The sequence below is a fragment of the Mus musculus genome, chromosome 9, assembly GCF_000001635.26.
Source record: "Mus musculus strain C57BL/6J chromosome 9, GRCm38.p6 C57BL/6J".
Taxonomy (NCBI): Eukaryota; Metazoa; Chordata; class Mammalia; order Rodentia; family Muridae; genus Mus; species Mus musculus.
Genome location: NC_000075.6, coordinates 63,531,834 through 63,549,709, shown reverse-complemented (window position 1 = coordinate 63,549,709; position 17,876 = coordinate 63,531,834). Strand labels below are relative to the sequence as shown.

At 42.3% G+C, this 17,876-nt stretch overlaps 1 protein-coding gene and 1 long non-coding RNA gene across 10 annotated transcripts in view; one reads left to right on the top strand and one right to left on the bottom strand.

The window, feature by feature from the left end:
• Positions 1-17,876, top strand: part of Iqch (IQ motif containing H) — a 181,106-nt gene that overhangs the window by 52,817 nt on the left and 110,413 nt on the right. For all 8 annotated transcript variants that reach the window (XR_003948058.1, XM_006511557.4, XM_006511553.4 and 5 more), the window contains exons 6-9: positions 1,692-1,812; positions 4,785-4,913; positions 13,396-13,475; positions 15,335-15,373. Coding sequence is in view for 7 of the 8 variants with exons in the window: in XM_006511557.4 (XP_006511620.1) it covers positions 1,692-1,812; positions 4,785-4,913; positions 13,396-13,475; positions 15,335-15,373 (369 nt within the window). In the remaining variant the exon portion in view is untranslated. The remainder of the gene's footprint in view (positions 1-1,691; positions 1,813-4,784; positions 4,914-13,395; positions 13,476-15,334; positions 15,374-17,876) is intronic.
• Gm16759 overlaps positions 15,706-17,876 on the bottom strand; it is a 134,688-nt gene continuing 132,517 nt past the window's right edge. For both annotated transcript variants that reach the window (XR_003948339.1, XR_379543.3), the window contains exon 5: positions 15,706-16,533. This is a non-coding gene — a long non-coding RNA (predicted gene, 16759). The remainder of the gene's footprint in view (positions 16,534-17,876) is intronic.

Genomic DNA, 17,876 nt, shown 5'->3' with positions numbered 1-17,876 from the left:
AAGGAAGAGCAGCCGTTACCTCAGCAAACCTGGGGTTCTGTATGACTCTCCACATTCCCCTCTGCAATGGAGGCAAGGCTAGTCACACCTGCTCTTCTCTGGAACTCGCCTGGAAGGCGATAGGAGGCACTTTCTTCCTACTGTTCCCTCTTAAAATGCTATTTGAGGGCAGGGGAGGTGGCACAGTAGATAAAGTACTTGCATTCCCAGGTGTTAGCACGGGACTTAGGATCCTAGAACCGATATAAGAGCCAGGCAGCTCCAGAGGCACCCTGTAATCCCAGGAAGGGAGAAACGGGATTGCCTGGGCAAGCTGGCTAGCAAGCCAAACCTGTGAGCTCTAGGCTCAGCAAGAGACCCTGCCTCAGTGAATAAAGGAGAGAGCAACCCAGGAAGATGCCGATATCAGCCCCAGACTGCACATGTAGACACATACCTTTTTTTCTTAGTTATTATTTGAGGCAGTGAGGTGCAGCTCTGTGGCCGTGCTTTCTTAACGTGTACAGGACACCACGTTCTATCCACAGCACCAAAAAAGAACAAGTCTTGTTCCTGTCCGTTGAGCACCATGAAGAGTTGAGGGTGTAGGGGGTTCTGCTTTCCTGTTGCCCCTCAGGACTGCATCCTGGCTGGGGAACCCTAACACTTTGATCAGCTAATATTTAAACCATAAGGTGAGTTTCTACCTCTGTGCTTAGAGGAAACATCCCCTTTTCTCTCCTTAAGCCTAGTGGGCAAGGTGTAATACAGCGGAAGTCAATAGCAAGGTCCTCGGTTACAAAACCAGATTCATTGTAGATGGACAAACTACATATTCAGCATATGTGTATCTCGAAGCAAATCTACTAACTGTCTACTAACTGTCAGCTCTCAGTGCTTCCTAGGTTAAGTAGTAAACCATTACCTCGTTCCCCTGGAAGCTATGCAAACTAATTAATTTTCAGAAAATAACTTGAAATGTTAAGTCAGTTTATAAACACCAGACAATGAAATTTTCCCTGCTGAGAGGTCCAGTAATCTACAACTTCCTATGATCAAGGTAGAAACAGTGTACTTGAATTAAATTAAATGTGACTTATATGCAAAGCATACAATGTTTAAAATCTACAACCCACTAAAAAGAATCAATTCCTATTTCATCACTACAATAAGAGCATCTCTGACTCTAGGAATGGTGGTTATCTGTGTGACTGATGGAGAGACATCACACCTTTATCCTTTTCGAAGATTTCAACAGTCCGTTTGGTGTTCACACTTAACCTGTTACTACTGACTGAAGTGCCTTCCAGTTAGTGTCTATAACCCCAAGACTCTTATTTATTTCTCGGGAAATCTGCCTGTGCACAACTTTGCTGTATTCAAAACCTCCCATGTCAAGATTTAGTACTTTTATATTATAGTCATTAAAATTGAACAAAATCTTAATAGTCCTTTATTAACTACTACACTGAATTTGCATAGTAGAAATCACCACATGTTAATTGGATTTAATTAACTATTTTAAATTACACAAAATTCTGACAGTAGACAGTAGCATAGGGTACTCAGGAGCAATAAAATTAGAGATGGTATTGCTACTTTATTAAAACTTAATGAAACTATTCATAATCTTATTTATTGTTCACCAGAAGAAAACTGTGTTCATTGTGAAGGCAAAAATGTCAGCTAACAACATTTTTTTTATCACCCAGGATAAGGTTCAGCGGTTAATAAAAGGGTCCACGATCTCCAACCTCACAGTTCTGCCACCCTCTCATCGCACTGACCCCCATTTTATCCCCATACCTGTCTTGCAGAAGGATGCCAGTAAAGGTTGGTGATGGGGCAGCCATGCTTAGGGGTGTGAGGGTGGGAGCCTTGAGGAGGAATGGGGGCCTGAGTTGAAATAGCTTAGCCACTAAGTTTCTCAGGTGACCTCAGATAAGTCAGGTCCTTACCTGGGCTGAACTTCACCCTGGACTAGGTGACCACCAGAGCCTCTTCTACTTCTCAGTCCATTATGTCATGAATTTAATATCAACTTAGGTGTTCAGGTTATGTATTAAAATGGTTATCATGTTTACGTGATATAATTAGGAGTTACTGTTTTCTAAGTACTTTCTGATGGGCTTCTGATTGCTTTTTAATGTTATTTCAGAATACTGCTATGCAAAACCATGAAGCCAGAGATAATATAATTAGTGTTTTTTTCATTTTTATTACTTATTTTATATGTATGAGTGTTTTACCTGGATATGTGTATGCCTGTAGTCCAAATGCATGCCTGGAGCCCTGTGAGTCCAGAAGAGGGTGCTGGGAATCCTGGAACTGGAGTACAGGTGGCTGTGAGCACGATGTGGTGCTGGGAACTGAACCTGAATCCTCTGAGACAGCTCTCCAGCCCCTGTAAAGCCCAATGTTATCAACTATTGGACTTCTAATTTAAAAAAAGATGGTATCATCTTTACGTAGGTATCCATGGTGCCCAGGACGGTCTGGGTAACTGTGAATTGACTGCATAAGTAAGCGAAAGAGTAAGTAAAGGGACTCGGATTAGGTGTCTGTGTCTGCTGTGATCCTCTTGGTTTCCCCTCGTTCATTTGATTGGCTGAAATGTTAAAGAATGCTAAGTGAATCCCCTTCCTAACGCAAATATAAAGGAGTGAGGTGGTCTGATCTCACCCCTTGTCTGTTTGGAGTACTCAGGACCCAGAGTTGGTGCCAAACCATTCTTGTGATGCCAGAGATTCAAAGTCCTCTGGTGTCTAGCTCTTGTCTGCTGACCTGTGTCTGCTCTGGTGGGTCCCCCTGCATGTAATGGCTCTGAATTTATTAAGCTTCCCACACTTGTCGTTATTTCTTTCCTAGCTGTGAGAAGTTCTGTGGCTCACACTATCTGGTGGCTTATGGACCACTAATGTCCCAGGGACACTAACTAAGTGACACTAGGAAGTTTGCCTTTCTTGCTTCAGCACCATCTTCCTCCTACATGAAATTAGGAGTGAATGAATGAATTAGTCTTTACTTTAGCAGATGAAAAATCTCTGTAAGACAAAGGTGAATCTAGGATCAAGGCAACTAGTGCAGAGGGAAAGACACTTATTTCTATATCCACTAGAGAACCGGTGGCCTATCATATTTATAATTAATCTATCAATTAGTTCTCATGTATTTATGGAGTACTTGTCTTAAGTCCTGTTACTGTACAAGGAAATATTAGTGTCAGGAAAGCACAGGTCACAGAAATGTGTGGATTTTCGGGGTTTGATGCCTTTAAGTGATATTTCAGGCCTACTCTAGGCCTGCACAAGCTCAGCATGAGAGATGAACAGCATCCACATCAACAGGATTCCCCAGGGTTCCTTGAATTATCTGGCAACATCTCAGAAATGAAGCTCCCCAGAGAGTCAGTGGTTGAGAACACAAGCACACAGACCAGAATCTAGTTTTCTTACCTGAAGAGTGCACGTAGCTCTTACACATGGGATTGGGTATGGACAGTAAAAGATATTTATGAAAACAAAGCCTTTACTACTGTAACCTACAGAGCTCGTTCAGTTCCAGTGAAGCCTGACTGATCTCAGAGGGCTTAAGCTGTGACCGGAGCACAGACAAGTCTTGTGGGAGCTTCAAGACTTCAGATCCTCAGGCTCTGCTCGTGTCCATTTGGGCAGGTCTGGGACAGGGATTGGAAACCTTCACCTACAAAAAGAAAAGCAATGCTCCCACAAATGATTGTGCTGTATGCAAATGAGGCTTCTCTCGGAACAATTCTTTTGCAGGTGAAGACTTTGGCTTTCAGCCCCTTACTTAGCAGAGACTCTTCTGCTGTGGCAACAGACTAACGTGTCTGATAGCGCTTCGCTGTCCTCGGGCAGCAATGCACTGTCCTCAGGTTCCCGGAGCAAAGGCGAAGTCTCAGGCCCTCTTAGGAGTGCCAGGCTCTTCAACTTAGTCCAGCTTGGTTTTAGATTATGTACTAGGGATTTATTGAAATAGAAAATTCTTCACTTTTCTCTCTATTGTATAAGAGCATTAAGAACCTTAAGCCCCAGCAGAAATTTGTTGCAGGTGGTCTCCAGATTTCTGGGTTTCTGACATGAAAACAGTAGACAACAGACCGACTGTAAGAAAAGGTCTGTCCCTAACATGGGGCTTTGTGTAATTATTCACCTGTTTATCCCACTAACAAGGTGTCTTACCCTTAAGTTTCAGTGGCAGCCTTGCTGATGACAAGAAATTGTACATCAGTTTCATGAGTTACTAACGTGTTGCTCTAATATAGTCAGATCCAGTCAGGCTTTTAAAACTTCTGGTGATATGAGCATGTCTACAGATAATTTTTTTAACAAAATATGAGTGATTTGAACACTGGGTATATGGGTTCAAGTACACAGGCTTTCTTTCCTTCAGAACAAAAGATCACCTTAGTTATTAAGAATGTGTGCCTCATATCCATGAGTTACAAAAACTGCAATAAAATCACCAGTGATTGAAAACGTCATAAGTGTAAGGAAGTTTTAGTTTGTCTTGAAATTATATTTCTACCTAAAAATGAAATTACCTTAGTGCAATTTGATTTCATATTACTGCAATTGGAAATGATTTTTCCCTTGGGTTAGCATATTAAGCTTAAAGTGTGCTATAGCTATTTTTCATGCAGAAGATTAAGGCACTAGAACGTACCTTTACAAATGAGATGATAAATGATGTTACATTTCTGTTGTGCAATTCATAGGGCTCAGACTTTGTACAATTGCTTAGAGCTAAACTCATGTTTTGTTGTGTGTTGACCTTCCTTTTAGGCGTCTTAAGTATGATTGAGCGAGGGCTGATCCCCCCAACAGCGAGGATTACCTTTCAGAACCCACCCATTAAACCCCAAGCACTTCCTCTGCACAGTTTTGATGAGCATCGTAAGGTACCCATGGAAGGTAAGACACTCACACCTCTGTGCTTAGCTGGGATCTTGCAGGAATGGCCTCTCCTTCGAAACCTAGACTGCTAGACCTTTCATCCTCACTAACAGAACAAGAAGATAGGTTAAAGCATCTCGAGTTTATTTGAGCACACAAAGTAACTGAGGCTATCCATGCAGAGCCTGTGCACTGTGTGTAAGAAAGTTGGTATTTTCAAGGGCTTGTAGTTTGGCTGAGGAAACAAGACAAAAATAGTAAAGAACTGTGAGACTATGCTGGGGCCTAGCAAACACAGAAGTGGATGCTCACAGTCAGCTATTGGATGGATCACAGGGCCCCCCAATGGAGGAGCTAGAGAAAGTACCCAGGGAGCTAAAGGGATCTGCAACCCTATAGGTGGAACAACAATATGAACTAACCAGTACCCCCGGAGCTCATGTCTCTAGCTGCATATGTATCAGAAGATGGCCTAGTCGGCCATCACTGGAAAGAGAGGCCCATTGGTCGTGCAAACTTTATATGCCCCAGTACAGGGGAACACCAGGGCCAAAAAGGGGGAGTGGGTGGGTAGGGGAGAGGGGGCGAAGGGTATGGGGGACTTTTGAGATAGCATTGGAAATGTAAATGAGGAAAATACCTAATAAAAAATTTTTAAAAAAGAACTAAAAATTAAAATCAAAGCACTAAAACTGAAAGATGCTCTATTATTTGCTATTTGAGTGTCCTTTTATGATGTGATTGAAGGCACTAGCTTCTCAATTAGACTTGTCTTCCTGCTTTTAGTGAGGGTATTACTTGTACATTTGCAATACAAATCGTTTATCAGCTATATGTGGTGAAAATAGTTCTTCCTACTCTAGCTGGACATTTTATTTTTTTATAGTGCCTTTTTAAAATTAAACTTTTTATATTGAGATAATTGTAGGTTCACATGTGTTTGTAAGAATTGACAGAATTCTTTGCATAGTTTTCCCCCAGTATTAACAAAGTAGAATATTATAGTATGATATCATCATCAGGTTGTATTGAGGATAAGACAGGGCCTTGTTCATGGTAGGCAAGCACTCTCCCACTGAGGTATATGCTAGTCCCCAGCCAGGATACTGGTCCACTCAAGACTGGAATATTTCTATCACCACATGGATAGAACCCACCAACTTCCTTCCATACGCCTTTAGTCCCTGGCATCCAGAAATCTGTTCTTCATTGTATAACTTTGTAACTTCAAAACCCTCACATGAACAACCTAGTAGAGGATGGAACCTTTGGGGTTTGTATTTTTCCGAGAATCCTCCAGCTTGTAGCTCCTCTTTTAAGTTACAGTCTGACATTTCCATGCACACATACAATATGCTTTGGTCATATACACTTCTGTTATTATTCTTTTGTCCCCCATGCCCTGCCCTTCCCCCTTCCTTTTCCATACCAATAGTTAACTCCCTTTGATCATTCATATCTTCTCCCTATCCTAGCTTCTCCTACATATGTGAAAAATAGGAAATCCTTGTCTTTATAGGAAATAAGCTGATTCCATTAATCTTCTAGCAAATGGTGTAATTTTATTCTTCTTTATGTCTTAGTAGGACCCATTTGTGTGTGTGTGTTTAAATCTATTATCTCTTAGTAGGCAGCTAAGCTGATTCAAGGAGAAATAGGCGTATCTCTAGTAAACTGATCCCGAGTTCTTTGTTTAAACATGAAGAAGTGATATGGCTGAATCATATAGAACTTCTGTTTAATTATTCTTGAGGAATTCCACACTAATTTCCATAGTGTCTGGTCTAATTTATATCTCCACAGTTGTGAATAGGGGCTCCTTTTTCCTCCCTGGATCCTGACTCACTGTGAGTCACTGTGTGTCTTTTCCTCTGTGTACGGGCCACGGGTCCTTGATTGGAAACCCTCTCCTCAGTTCAATTCCCGACCGTTTCACCCGAGCATTTCCTCCTTTGTTGTCAACCTTTGGAGTTCTTTATACGCTCTCAACATGAACCTCCTATTGGATGAGCAGCCAGCAGAGATGATCTTTTCCTATTCCAAAAGGTGTCTCTTCACTCATGGATTGTTTATTCTGCAGTGAGAAAGCTTTGTAGTTTCATGTAATCCCATTCATCATTTATTATTATTATTTCTTGAAATATTAGCTATCAAGAAAGCCCTTGCCATGCCTACATCTTGAAGTGTTTGCCTGGTTTCCTTAGGCAGGTTCAAAGTCTCAGGCACATTAAGGTCTTTGATCCATTTTGGTTTAGTTTTTGAACAGTGGGAAAGGTGGGGATTTAGTTTCAGTCTCCTATATGTGGACATCCAGTGTTCCCTCCACCATTTGGTAAACAGACCATCTTTTCTCCAGTACTTGATTTTGGTATTTTTCTTAAGAATCAAATGATTGTAACTGCTTAGGCTTATTTCTAGTTCTTCTATTATGTCTTTTAAAATTATATGTATGTGTGCATGGTGTGCATATGTTTGTGTTTGTGGGGGACACGTGTGTATGCAGGTGCACATGTTTATATGCAAAGGTCACTTTATTTGCTGAGGTGGGGTCTCTCAGTGAACACAGAGCTAGATAGTTCCTGCGAGTCTAGCTGACTCCCTTGCTCAGGAGAGCCCCTGCCTCTGTATCTTGAATCCTGGGATTCTGGTGGCCGCTGTGCCTCCCTGACTTGTCTGAGGTCTAAGGATCCCTGCCCTCCTGCTTGCTGAGCGAGTGTTTGTTTGTTTTCCCACAGAGCTGTGTTCCCAGCTTCTGGGTCTGCTTTTCGATGGCGCAATGCGGCTTTAGTTACTATGCTTCTGGAGTCTAGTTTGAAGTTAAGCATTATGATAATTCTACAGTTGGGAGTTTTGCTTAGATTTTTTTTGGTTCTTTGGTGCTTCTATATGCATTTTAGGTGTGCATGTACCTACTTCTGTGAAGAATGTTATAGGAATTGGTTTTTGCTTTCTTTTATCTTCTACTATTTTATTTTTAACTTTTTTATTGATTGTGAATTTAACATCATGCACCCCAATTGCACTTAGCTCCCTGTTTCTTCATCTCTGACGTCTGCCCTAACAACCTCCCCCCAAAAGAAAATAAAAATAAAAGACAAACAAAAAACAAAGCAAACAACAAAAACATCTTGCTGTGGAAGTTACATTATGCCACATAATATACCCTTTAGTCCACACACCTTTCCTTGGAAATGTTCATTACTGCGAGCGAGCCATTGGTCTGGTTCGAGGCCTCTGGCTTCTGCTACAATACTGGATCCTCACTGGGACTCCTCTCAGACACCGTGTTGTTGCCCTGGGTCACGGAGCTCCTGCAGCTTTGGATCTGCAGGACTGGACTGTTCACACGCTCCAGCAATTCATAGATGGGGTGGATGTTGGGGTGAACCGACTCAAAGCCCTGCATCTGGGCTTGGGTGATAGCTGAGCTGGTCAGCTCACCAGCTGTCTAGCATGCACCACCAGGGCAAACTCTCCAGCACTGCCCAGTGAGGTGCAGGGCCTGCTTTCCCAAGTACACAGCTGGTGAGGGGCAGGGCCAGCTCTGCACAGCTCTCAAACATCAGCATGGTTCCAGGAGACAGCCCAGATTAGGAATGTCCAAATGGCCTTTGGTGGTAATGTGGGCCATAGACATCAACACAGGTCCTCCTATGTCTGCATGGCTACAGACCCAGACATGGCCCTCAGCAGAAGCAGCTGGGACTTCACCATGGCCTCAGGTGGCAGCACAGGCTACTCACAGCAGACTGTTCCTCTCCATCTTCACGTCTCCAGTTCCACCTCTCTTCATAGTGCTCAAGCCAGTCTACTACTCCTCTCCCAACTCTTACACATGCTTGCACATCGTAGTGGCTCCCACTGGGCCTCTGTGTTACTGGAACTTTGGTAGAGATTGCACTGAATCCATAAATCACTTTTGGTAATATGGCCATTTTAACAATGTTAACTCTGCTGGGTTTGGTTTGGTTTGGTTTTGACTAGTATACATGGAATTGGTTTTCTGACTTGTTTTTTCAATGATCTGTTGTTGGGATATCGAAAAGCTACTGGGTTATGTATGTTGATTTAGTAGCTTGCTACTTGTTGAAAGTTTTTATCAGAACAAGAATTGTCTGGTAAACTCTTTTAAGTATATGGTCATATCTGAAATTAGTTGACTTTCTTCATTTCCTAATAGCATCTCTTTTCTCTCTTTCTCCTCCCTTTCTGCTCTGGCTAAGAATGCAAACACTATATAGAATAAGAAAGGAAGAGTTGGCTCCTGTATCTTCTCTGACTTAGAGTTTTCTCCTATTCCTTGTAGCATTAGGCTATATGTAGCCTCATATAGATAGCCTATATGTAGCCTCCTATAGATGGTCTATATATAGCCTCCAATATGTTGAGGTATGACCACTTTTCCTAGTTTCTTCAGAGCTTCTAGCATGAAAAGATGGTGAACTTTGTCGAAAGCCTTTTCTGTATGTATTGATAATTACTGGATTTTTATCGGATTCTGTCTATATGCTGTGTTACATCTATCATCTATATGCATATGCTGAGCCTTGTTTGCATCCCTGGGATGAGTCTGTCTTGATCATGATATGGGTTCTTTTTAATGTGTTGTTGGATTCAGTTGAAACTTATAGCAGTAATTACCCATTTGCTGCCGAGTAATGCTTCCTGGTAGCATGCTGCAGCCATTTAGCATGCTGCAGCCATTTAGCATGCTGCAGCCATGCACCCGTCAACGCTTTCCTCTGCTAGGAGTCAGCCTTGTAAACATTAACGTGCAGGTTTTCAATGAACATGTGTCTCATCTCTTTAGAGCGAATGTGATTGCTGGGTCTTAGAGGACTTTCATGTCTGCTTCATCCATTCACAGTTACTTTCATACCAGGAAGTGGTTTTGGTTCCACCATCAAAAATAATTTTTAGATGCAAAAAGAAAAGGAATGTCTCTTACTTGTGCTGATATGTGTTCTCAGTGTCCATTGTTCTCCTATCTTTCATGTGTTTCTTGAGCATTCCCTCCTGTGCAGTTAGTTCTTTTAGATTCTGGATTTGAGTGATAGAGTGTTTTCATTTTCTTTCATCTGGGGATGGGTTAAGTTCCCATCTTTTTTCCTAAACAAATTTTCTTTAAAACTTCTTTTTAAAAAATGATTATCTTTATTTTTATGTGCATTAGTGGTTTGTGTGTGTGTGTGTGTGTGTGTGTGTGTGTGTGTGTGTGATGCCTGTTCCCCTAGAACTGAAGTTACAGACAGTTGTGAGCTGCCAAGTGGGTGCTAGAAATTGGGTCCTTTGGAAGAGCAGCCAGTGCTCCCAACCGCTGGGCCATCCTCCCAGCCCTTAAAGGAAGTTGTTCTTGAACATATATGATTCTGATTGCCATGTTTTTTTCATCTTAGCACTTGAAGGAAAGGAGCCATGCCCCATCTTTTGTCAGCCTCTGACAGTGAACTTGTTCCCCTGTAGGTAAGGTGGGCCTTTCCTCCACCTGCTTTCAGTACTTTACTCTCTGTTTTTAGTTTTCCGAGTTTTTTATTGTATTGTATGCTGCCTTGGAATTCCGTGGCTTTTTCCCATTTCCTCTTGCCTCAGCCTCTTAGACCCGTGGCTTTTATCTTACTGGATTTGGCATGCTTTCAGCCGTTATTTCTTCTCTGCAGTATCCTTCTGTGTCGTCTCTTCCTTGGGGAAGCAATGGCATAGATGTAGGCTCTCTCACGTCGTCCCACAGATCTTTGAACTCCTTTCACTTCTGTCCACTCTGCCTTGGGTCTGCCTTGGGTTCTCAGGTTGGGTGCTCTCTGTCATAGCTTCCAAATCACTGACTCCTTTCTCTATATCTTTGAACTTAGGTTATTGAATTTTTAATTTTTTTCATTTTCTTTTCATACATTCTAATTCTTTGTAGAGATTTTGTATGTTTTTTATTTGTTTTAAGTGTGTTTGTAGTTGCTTGCGGTGCATTTTTATGATGGCTGCTTCATGATTTATGATTATTATAATGTTCATGTATGAGTTTTGATCATATGTGATGCTGGTCTAAACTCCTCCCTCATATTTTTTCTCGAATTTTTATTTAACAGATTTATAAAATGTCACATGTTAATGGGCAATGTTATGTTTTGATACATATATGCATTGCATACTATTTAAACCACGTTGAATACATTTGTCTTCCCAAACATTTCTTATTTCTCTATGATAGGAACTTTTAAATTCCCTTTTTTGTAGCCCTTCCACATATCTGGAACATTATTATCCACTGTCACTATAGTGTTTGAAATAATATCACAGCAGAACTTACTGTTCTTAACCAACTGTGCTGGCCAGTTTCCCATCAACTTGTCACAGGCTAGAATTATTTGGGAAAGGGGGCTCTCAATTGAAAAATATCTTCATAAGATTTGCCTGTGGGGCATTATTTTGATTAGTGGTTGATGTGGGAAGGTCCAGACCGTTGTCAGTAGTATATCCTAAGCAGGTGGACCTATATCAAACATCAGGCTGAGCAAGCCATGGGGCACAAGCCTTGGGGAGCAAGCTGTGGGGAGCAAGCCAGTGAGCAGCACTCCTCCATGGCCTCGGCATCAGCTCCTAACTCAAGTTCCTGCTCTGACTTCCCTGGATAATGGACCACAAGCTTCCACTGAAATAAACCCTTTCTCCCCGAGTTGCTTTTGATCTAGAGTGTTCTAGCACTGCAGTAGAAATCTAAGAGACTGTGATTCACCAGCACTCTCTTCCCATCTCCCCCCTTGCTCGCCCGCTTTTGTTACCCACCACTCTGTTCCCAGCCTCTTTGAAATTAACCTAGCTAGATTTCACACATGTTATGATCATCACATCATATGGTAATTCTGTTTTTAATTTTGGTGAAACTTCTATTTTCCATAATTTTATGTTCCCATTAATAGAACTTAACATTGGTGACACCATTTTATCTCTTGTAACCAATGAGTTGCTTTCAAGGCTACAGTGGGTTTCAGTTCCTTTAATGGACATATCCCATGCAGAAAAATAGAAACCCATGATTAAAGTCTTCGGAATTTGCAGTTTTGCACCAGGCTGCATTAGACAACGTGCTCCTTCCATGCCCTTATTTGGAAATGTTCTGCCCACAGCCAAGCAGGGCCTGACCAGCTAACCTCAAGCCTGCTGTTTCTTTCCCTAGAATGCTCTGTAAGCCAGTGTAGCCCAGCAGATGTAAGAGCAGTCTGCTCGCACTGGGTTAGCACTGGGTTGGTGTCTCCGCCTTATTTTCTGTCATTCACAGACAGTGTGTGAGGGTGTGCTCCTTTTATCCACCTCTTTGCCAGACATTCTGGTTTTAGTCTTTTGGGCAATAGCTATTCATTCTGGGGTGAGAGGACAGACTATCAGGGGCTTCTTCTAAGTGACCCCTCCTTTCATAGTCATGTTTACCTTTTCTTGACTGTAAGGCTCCTCTAGTCAACTTGGGCCTTGCATACACATTGCAGGTAGGAAAATGGTGGTGGTGGGCACGTTCTCTCTTAAATCTATCAGGTGGCATGACAGCCACAAGGAAGACAGGGAACGTGAACATCCAGGGATAGGATCAATGTTCCTATTTAGACATGCTTAGACTGAATATTTGGGGTTGGTGGACACCATGGTGCACTGGTCAGCGTAATGGTGAGCTGTCACAGAGAGACTTGCTAGAAGCTGGGAGAATCAGAGAATGTGTTAGACTGGGCCAGATGCAATCCCTTGTGTGCCAGGTTGTGACGCTCTGAAACTCTTGCTGCCTTTAAGAAGATGCTTGAAAAGAGTCCTGGTAGCCCAGCTCCAGGCTGAGAAAGCGAGTCCTCCAAGGAAGCTCTCAGCTATCTATCACATATCATGTATTAAGTGTTGTTCAGTGTCAGTCAGGTTTTCAAAGACTGTTGTTATAAGGTTTTTTTTTTCTCCCCTAGAATGCAGGGCTTGGGCTCTCTGCAAAGGGTAGCTGAGTTTGCTGCCCATCAGCAGGACAGATATGATTGAGTGTTATTGCCTATAGGTTAATTATCTCAGAAATAATCTTTATAGCATTATTCATCATATCAGTTTTCCCAAGTCAGTTTAAGTTTTAGTCATCTTTTTAAATAGCTACCCAATAAAATAATTCATCATATGCAACTATATTAATTATCTTGTACATAAACCTGGAAATTTGGCTAATTAAATTAAGGGAGTCTTTTTTTTTTTTTTTTAAAGAAACAAATTTTCCTCTCTACTCTTCCTGCCTTTTAGATCTAGCTTTCCTCTAGGCATTTGCATAAGGCGGGCTGACCTTATTTTCTAAAGAAGTAGTTGCCTTATCATAGATTTTGCTTTGGAGACAAGAATCCCAGCGGTGTCACAGAATGGGTACAGGAAATGCAGGTAGTAAGCATACAGTGGATGCCAGCCATCTGACTTTCAAGTTGAACCCCATAGGATGCACCAGATGGCCTAGCCTGTCTTTCTGGAAGGAGTAATGTTGTCCTGCCTCTGTCCACAGCCTCCTTTCCTCTCGCTCTCAAGCCACGCCCAGTTCCTGAAGAAGTGGAGGAGCCTTCTCACCAGATAGAAATACCCAAGGTACACATATGTCTACCACAGAGGAGGGCAAGCTGCCCCGTGTGCAGGCTGCCTATGTGATTCTGTGTAACAGACACACTGTAGAGTTGTTCCTTCCACACAGGAGTAAGCAGTATTTCAGTGGCTGTTAGGGAGCAGTTTATCTTATTATGGTTATCATTAGTCTCTGTGGTGCTGTGGATCAAATGCAGGGCCTCCCACATGCTAGGCAAGAGCTCACCACTGAACTACACAGTCAGCTCCTACTTTAAAAGGGAAAATGAATGCAGAAGTCAACTCTGCCAGGACACTATAGGCAGGGCTGAAGGTGAGCAGAGCCACTGCAGTATTTTGAGAGTGGCAGGCAAGTGATCAGCCTATGCTAGCAGCTGCTCAGGGACCAGAAGTCTGGGGTGCAGTAACTTGTTTTCCATCCACATCTACATCTGTAGCATATGCAGTGTGGTACTGAGAGGCGTTTCCCATATCTCATTTGTCTTCAAGCATAAGAAAAGACAAGCTCTCTAGGTATTCACAGAAAACCACAATGGAGAAGAGGAAGGAGACTGTATTCTCTAACATTAGTCCCTCACATGGCCGTGTAATTCACTCTCCTGAAGATGCCCCCAGTTTAAAGGGGCTGGGCTTTTCTGTAGGTTGTTTTCTCATTTTAAGGACCACTGACAGATTTAGGATAATTAAAACTTTTCTCCATCAAAAGGGGACATCTGGCAGTACTTTTTCTGGTATGACTTGTGTAGTCATGTTTTTAGCTGTTCTCATGAAAAAAAGAAAGAAGGGATTAGAAGGGACCGCAGGGAGATGAACCCCACTCTCTCAGAGTAGGCTGCTCCCCGCCCTCCCTGCCTCTGATGCCCAGACATCCTCATGAGGAGCCAGGTGCCTTTTCCACACTGGTGCGCCGTTTCCCCTTAAGAGATTGCCAGGCTGCTTATGGTGTAGCATGTCATGTGACAACCCAGTTGCCATGGCAAATATTTGTGTTTTCATGAAAAACATGAGTTAAAAAAAAAATCAATGCAAATGGCTGAATCCCAAGGCAGACAGGCCTCCGGCGGTGCCTGGCCGGCACCACCATTGTTTCAACTTCAGCTGTTTAACAGGCTGTGAGCAGGCCAGGGGCTAATGTGCATAATGTCACTAGGCCCAGGCACCTGTTTAGATTCTCACTCCAACTGAGAACTCAGCTCTGTTTTATACAGAACAAATCTACAGGGAATACACATATCAGAGTGAGTTTTTAGCCAGTAAGCAGTTTGCCTCATAAAAAAATCAAACAATAATGTCTTTTCTAAATGCTTATTAGCCCTGGCATTATTTTCTTCTGTTGACTTGCAAAGATTTCCCCTAACGTTAAAAGTAGTAATATTTAAAGGCTGTGGCTTCAAGTTGGTACATTTCCAAACTGACTCCTTAATAGTGGTATGGTAAACTGGGCACGGATGTTAAAGGTGAAGAGAAAAGTGCAGAGTGCCGAGCTCCACATTGGAGCTATTGCAGACCCTCTGCCAGGCTCCCACCCCAGGCAAGACGCCACAGTCAGCCCTTTCTTACGATGCCTCTTGCAGTGTTCCCTGGAAGTGGAACCCAGCATCCGTTTATAACTATGTATGTAAATCTTTCCTTTCTCAAACCCTTTCCTCAAAGGCAAGTGGGGCTTGGCGTGCACAGCATTGATGTCTGGGGGTGGGAAAGCCCTCTAATCATTAGCTCCCGCCAGTGTGGGTAGGGAACAGCGGGCCCAGTGGGGGAAGGGAAGAAAGGCAAAGGGTGACCAGGACTCTGAGCCTTCTATTTGTTTTGTAAAACTTCCCAGGAGAGTCATTTTGATTTAAACTGTGTCTCCTTCTCCCTTGTAGGGGAGAGCCAAAAGGTCAAGAGGACCGCTCAGAAGAAAGGTCTGTAATTTGTGTGACTAGTTGGAATTTGGGATCTGTCACCTGATGTCCCTTTCTTTTGCTTCAGGGCAGAAGTGTGGGAGGCCGCTTGACAGCTGGAGTTGGCAACAAAAGTTCTTTTGCGCTTCCCTTCTTTATAAAAGAAATTAGACCATGGTTAAAAAAAAATAATTGTGGTTGCGGAAAGTGAAAAACATTTCTTTGCTCTCTATGAGGACTGAATCATGTCACTGCCCAAACAAAAGATGTCTCATCCTCAAAATGGGTCTGAATTGTGTGTTTTTAGCATCAAAGATTTTCATTTAAGAGTATATTTACAAGGAAGCAAGATGTTAAAAATGAATGTAGTAGTTTATTGGCATGTGCTGACATGTGTACACACATTCATTTGTACTTACACAAACGTGTGTGAGTGTGTATGTACATGTACTACATTTGTAAAGTAGGCTGGGGAAATAGAATTTAAACTGTTCACAACAACAACAACCAAAAAAAAAAAAAAAGTGAACCGGTCCCCACATATGGCAAGTACACTCCTGTAAGGTCTGTCCCATCAGGGCCCTGCGCTAGCAGGAAAACTGCACTTGGAATGTGCTGGGCTCTCTGACATCCAGGAGTGCCCCCTTTCAAGGAGGGAGCTAGCTGTCTTCTGCCTGTTCCCAGTGCTGGTGCAGGAAGGCTGGATCTGCAACAGTGACTGCAAGACAGACAGTCCTTCTGACCCAGACACACTGCTCCCAGACCTTGCCTCAGTACCAGGAGTTCTCACTGTGTAGAAACCATCGTACTCTGTACCTTGAAAAGAGACCGTGCGTGAAGAACCCCAGAGCTTTATTTATCTGGCATTTGGAAACCATTCCTGTGGTGTCAGCATATCCTGTGTATGTGACACAATGCACCTCCCATGCCCGAGGAACCCTGGGGTTGATGGAAGAATATCTGTGCTATCACTGTCCCTGGCCAGCCAGAGGTAAAGGCCAGTATAAGGCTTGTCTTCCAGGTTAGCTCTTTCCTAGGGGCCAGTCTTGCAGATACTACTCTTAGTGTAAGTGCAGTGCTAACCTGCACTGGTGCCTGCCCTGCACTGGCCTCTGGTGCTGACCTTCTGAGGGCTGCCTCCCCTGTGTTCCCATGTCCAGCCGGTAGGTGCTGTTATTCCCCTAGGAGGAAGTAGACAGAGAGAGATAAGTCATCCAAGGTAGATGACAGAGCTGGCACAGGAAAGTGATTCTATGACTCCCAAACCCCAGAGCGTGAGAAACCTACAAATCTCAGTCATTCACAATGATAATCCTTCTAAAATGTATCACGTCTCCCGCCCAGTGTATGTAATGCTTTCTCTTTCCAGTGCCGAATGCTTAGCTGATAAGTCTGCGCCTTTGCTTCCTTCCTTATCAGATAGCGGTTGTCATCTCTGCTGTCTCAGCTTCAATCTAGATAGCCTGTTGTGTTTTCTAGATTCATTAAACAGATAGTCAAAGATTGCTGGGCATAGTGAGGCAGGTCTGGAGTCCCAGCATTAGGGAAGCTGGGGCGAGCGAGGGTTATTTGTTTCTTAGTCACCTGTATAGTGTTAGTTTCTTTAATATCTTTCTAGTATATTCTTGTGATCGTCTCAGTGGAAAACTTAATATTTTATGGATGCATTGGCTGTCAAATTTTTTATTAGATAAACTTGGGCAGCATTGAACCTTTCACTGCCTTGATCTGTTCCCATTTCCTTTATATATATAAAATATTTTGTATTAAATATAATTATTTTATATTAAATATAATATATTTTATATTTATTTTATATTTTAAACTTAAAATATTTTAAATTAATATTTTAATTTAAAATTTAAACATTTTATATAATTATTTAGAATATATAAATATATATGTAAAAGGAAATGAGAACAGATCAAAGCAGTGACAGGTTCAATGCTGCCCAAGTTATTATATATATAATATAATATATATATATATATATATTTGACTATATATATGTATATATAGTCAAAAGCCACTTAATGTTTGTCTCTTCCCCTCTGCCTCTCTGTCTGTTTATATCTCTACCTCTTTGTCTGTCTCTCTATCCTTCTGTCTCTCTGTCTTTCTATCTCTGCCTCTCTGTTTCCTTGTCTCTCTTCACTCTTCTCCCTGACTCCCCATATTTCTGTCTCTTTGTCTTCCTGTCTGTCTGTCCATCCATCCCTCTATGTTTCTCTCTGTCTCTCTTATCTCTGTCTCCTTGTCTCCCCCTGTCTGTCTTTCTGTCTCTCTGCCTCTCTGTCTATCTCTCTGCTTCTGTCTCTTAACAGTTTATTGATTAAGGGGTGGGGGAAACCTCCAAACAGGAAACTGCAGAATCTTTTAGAATCTGTTTTAATTTTCCATAATAAATTGTTCCTCCCACCTAAGCATTTTGGCATTAAGCTTTCAAGTAAACTTAATTCTACACTTTTACTTGAAAAGCACCTTTTTCATGGAAAAAATAATTGACAAAACAAGGCGCTGCACA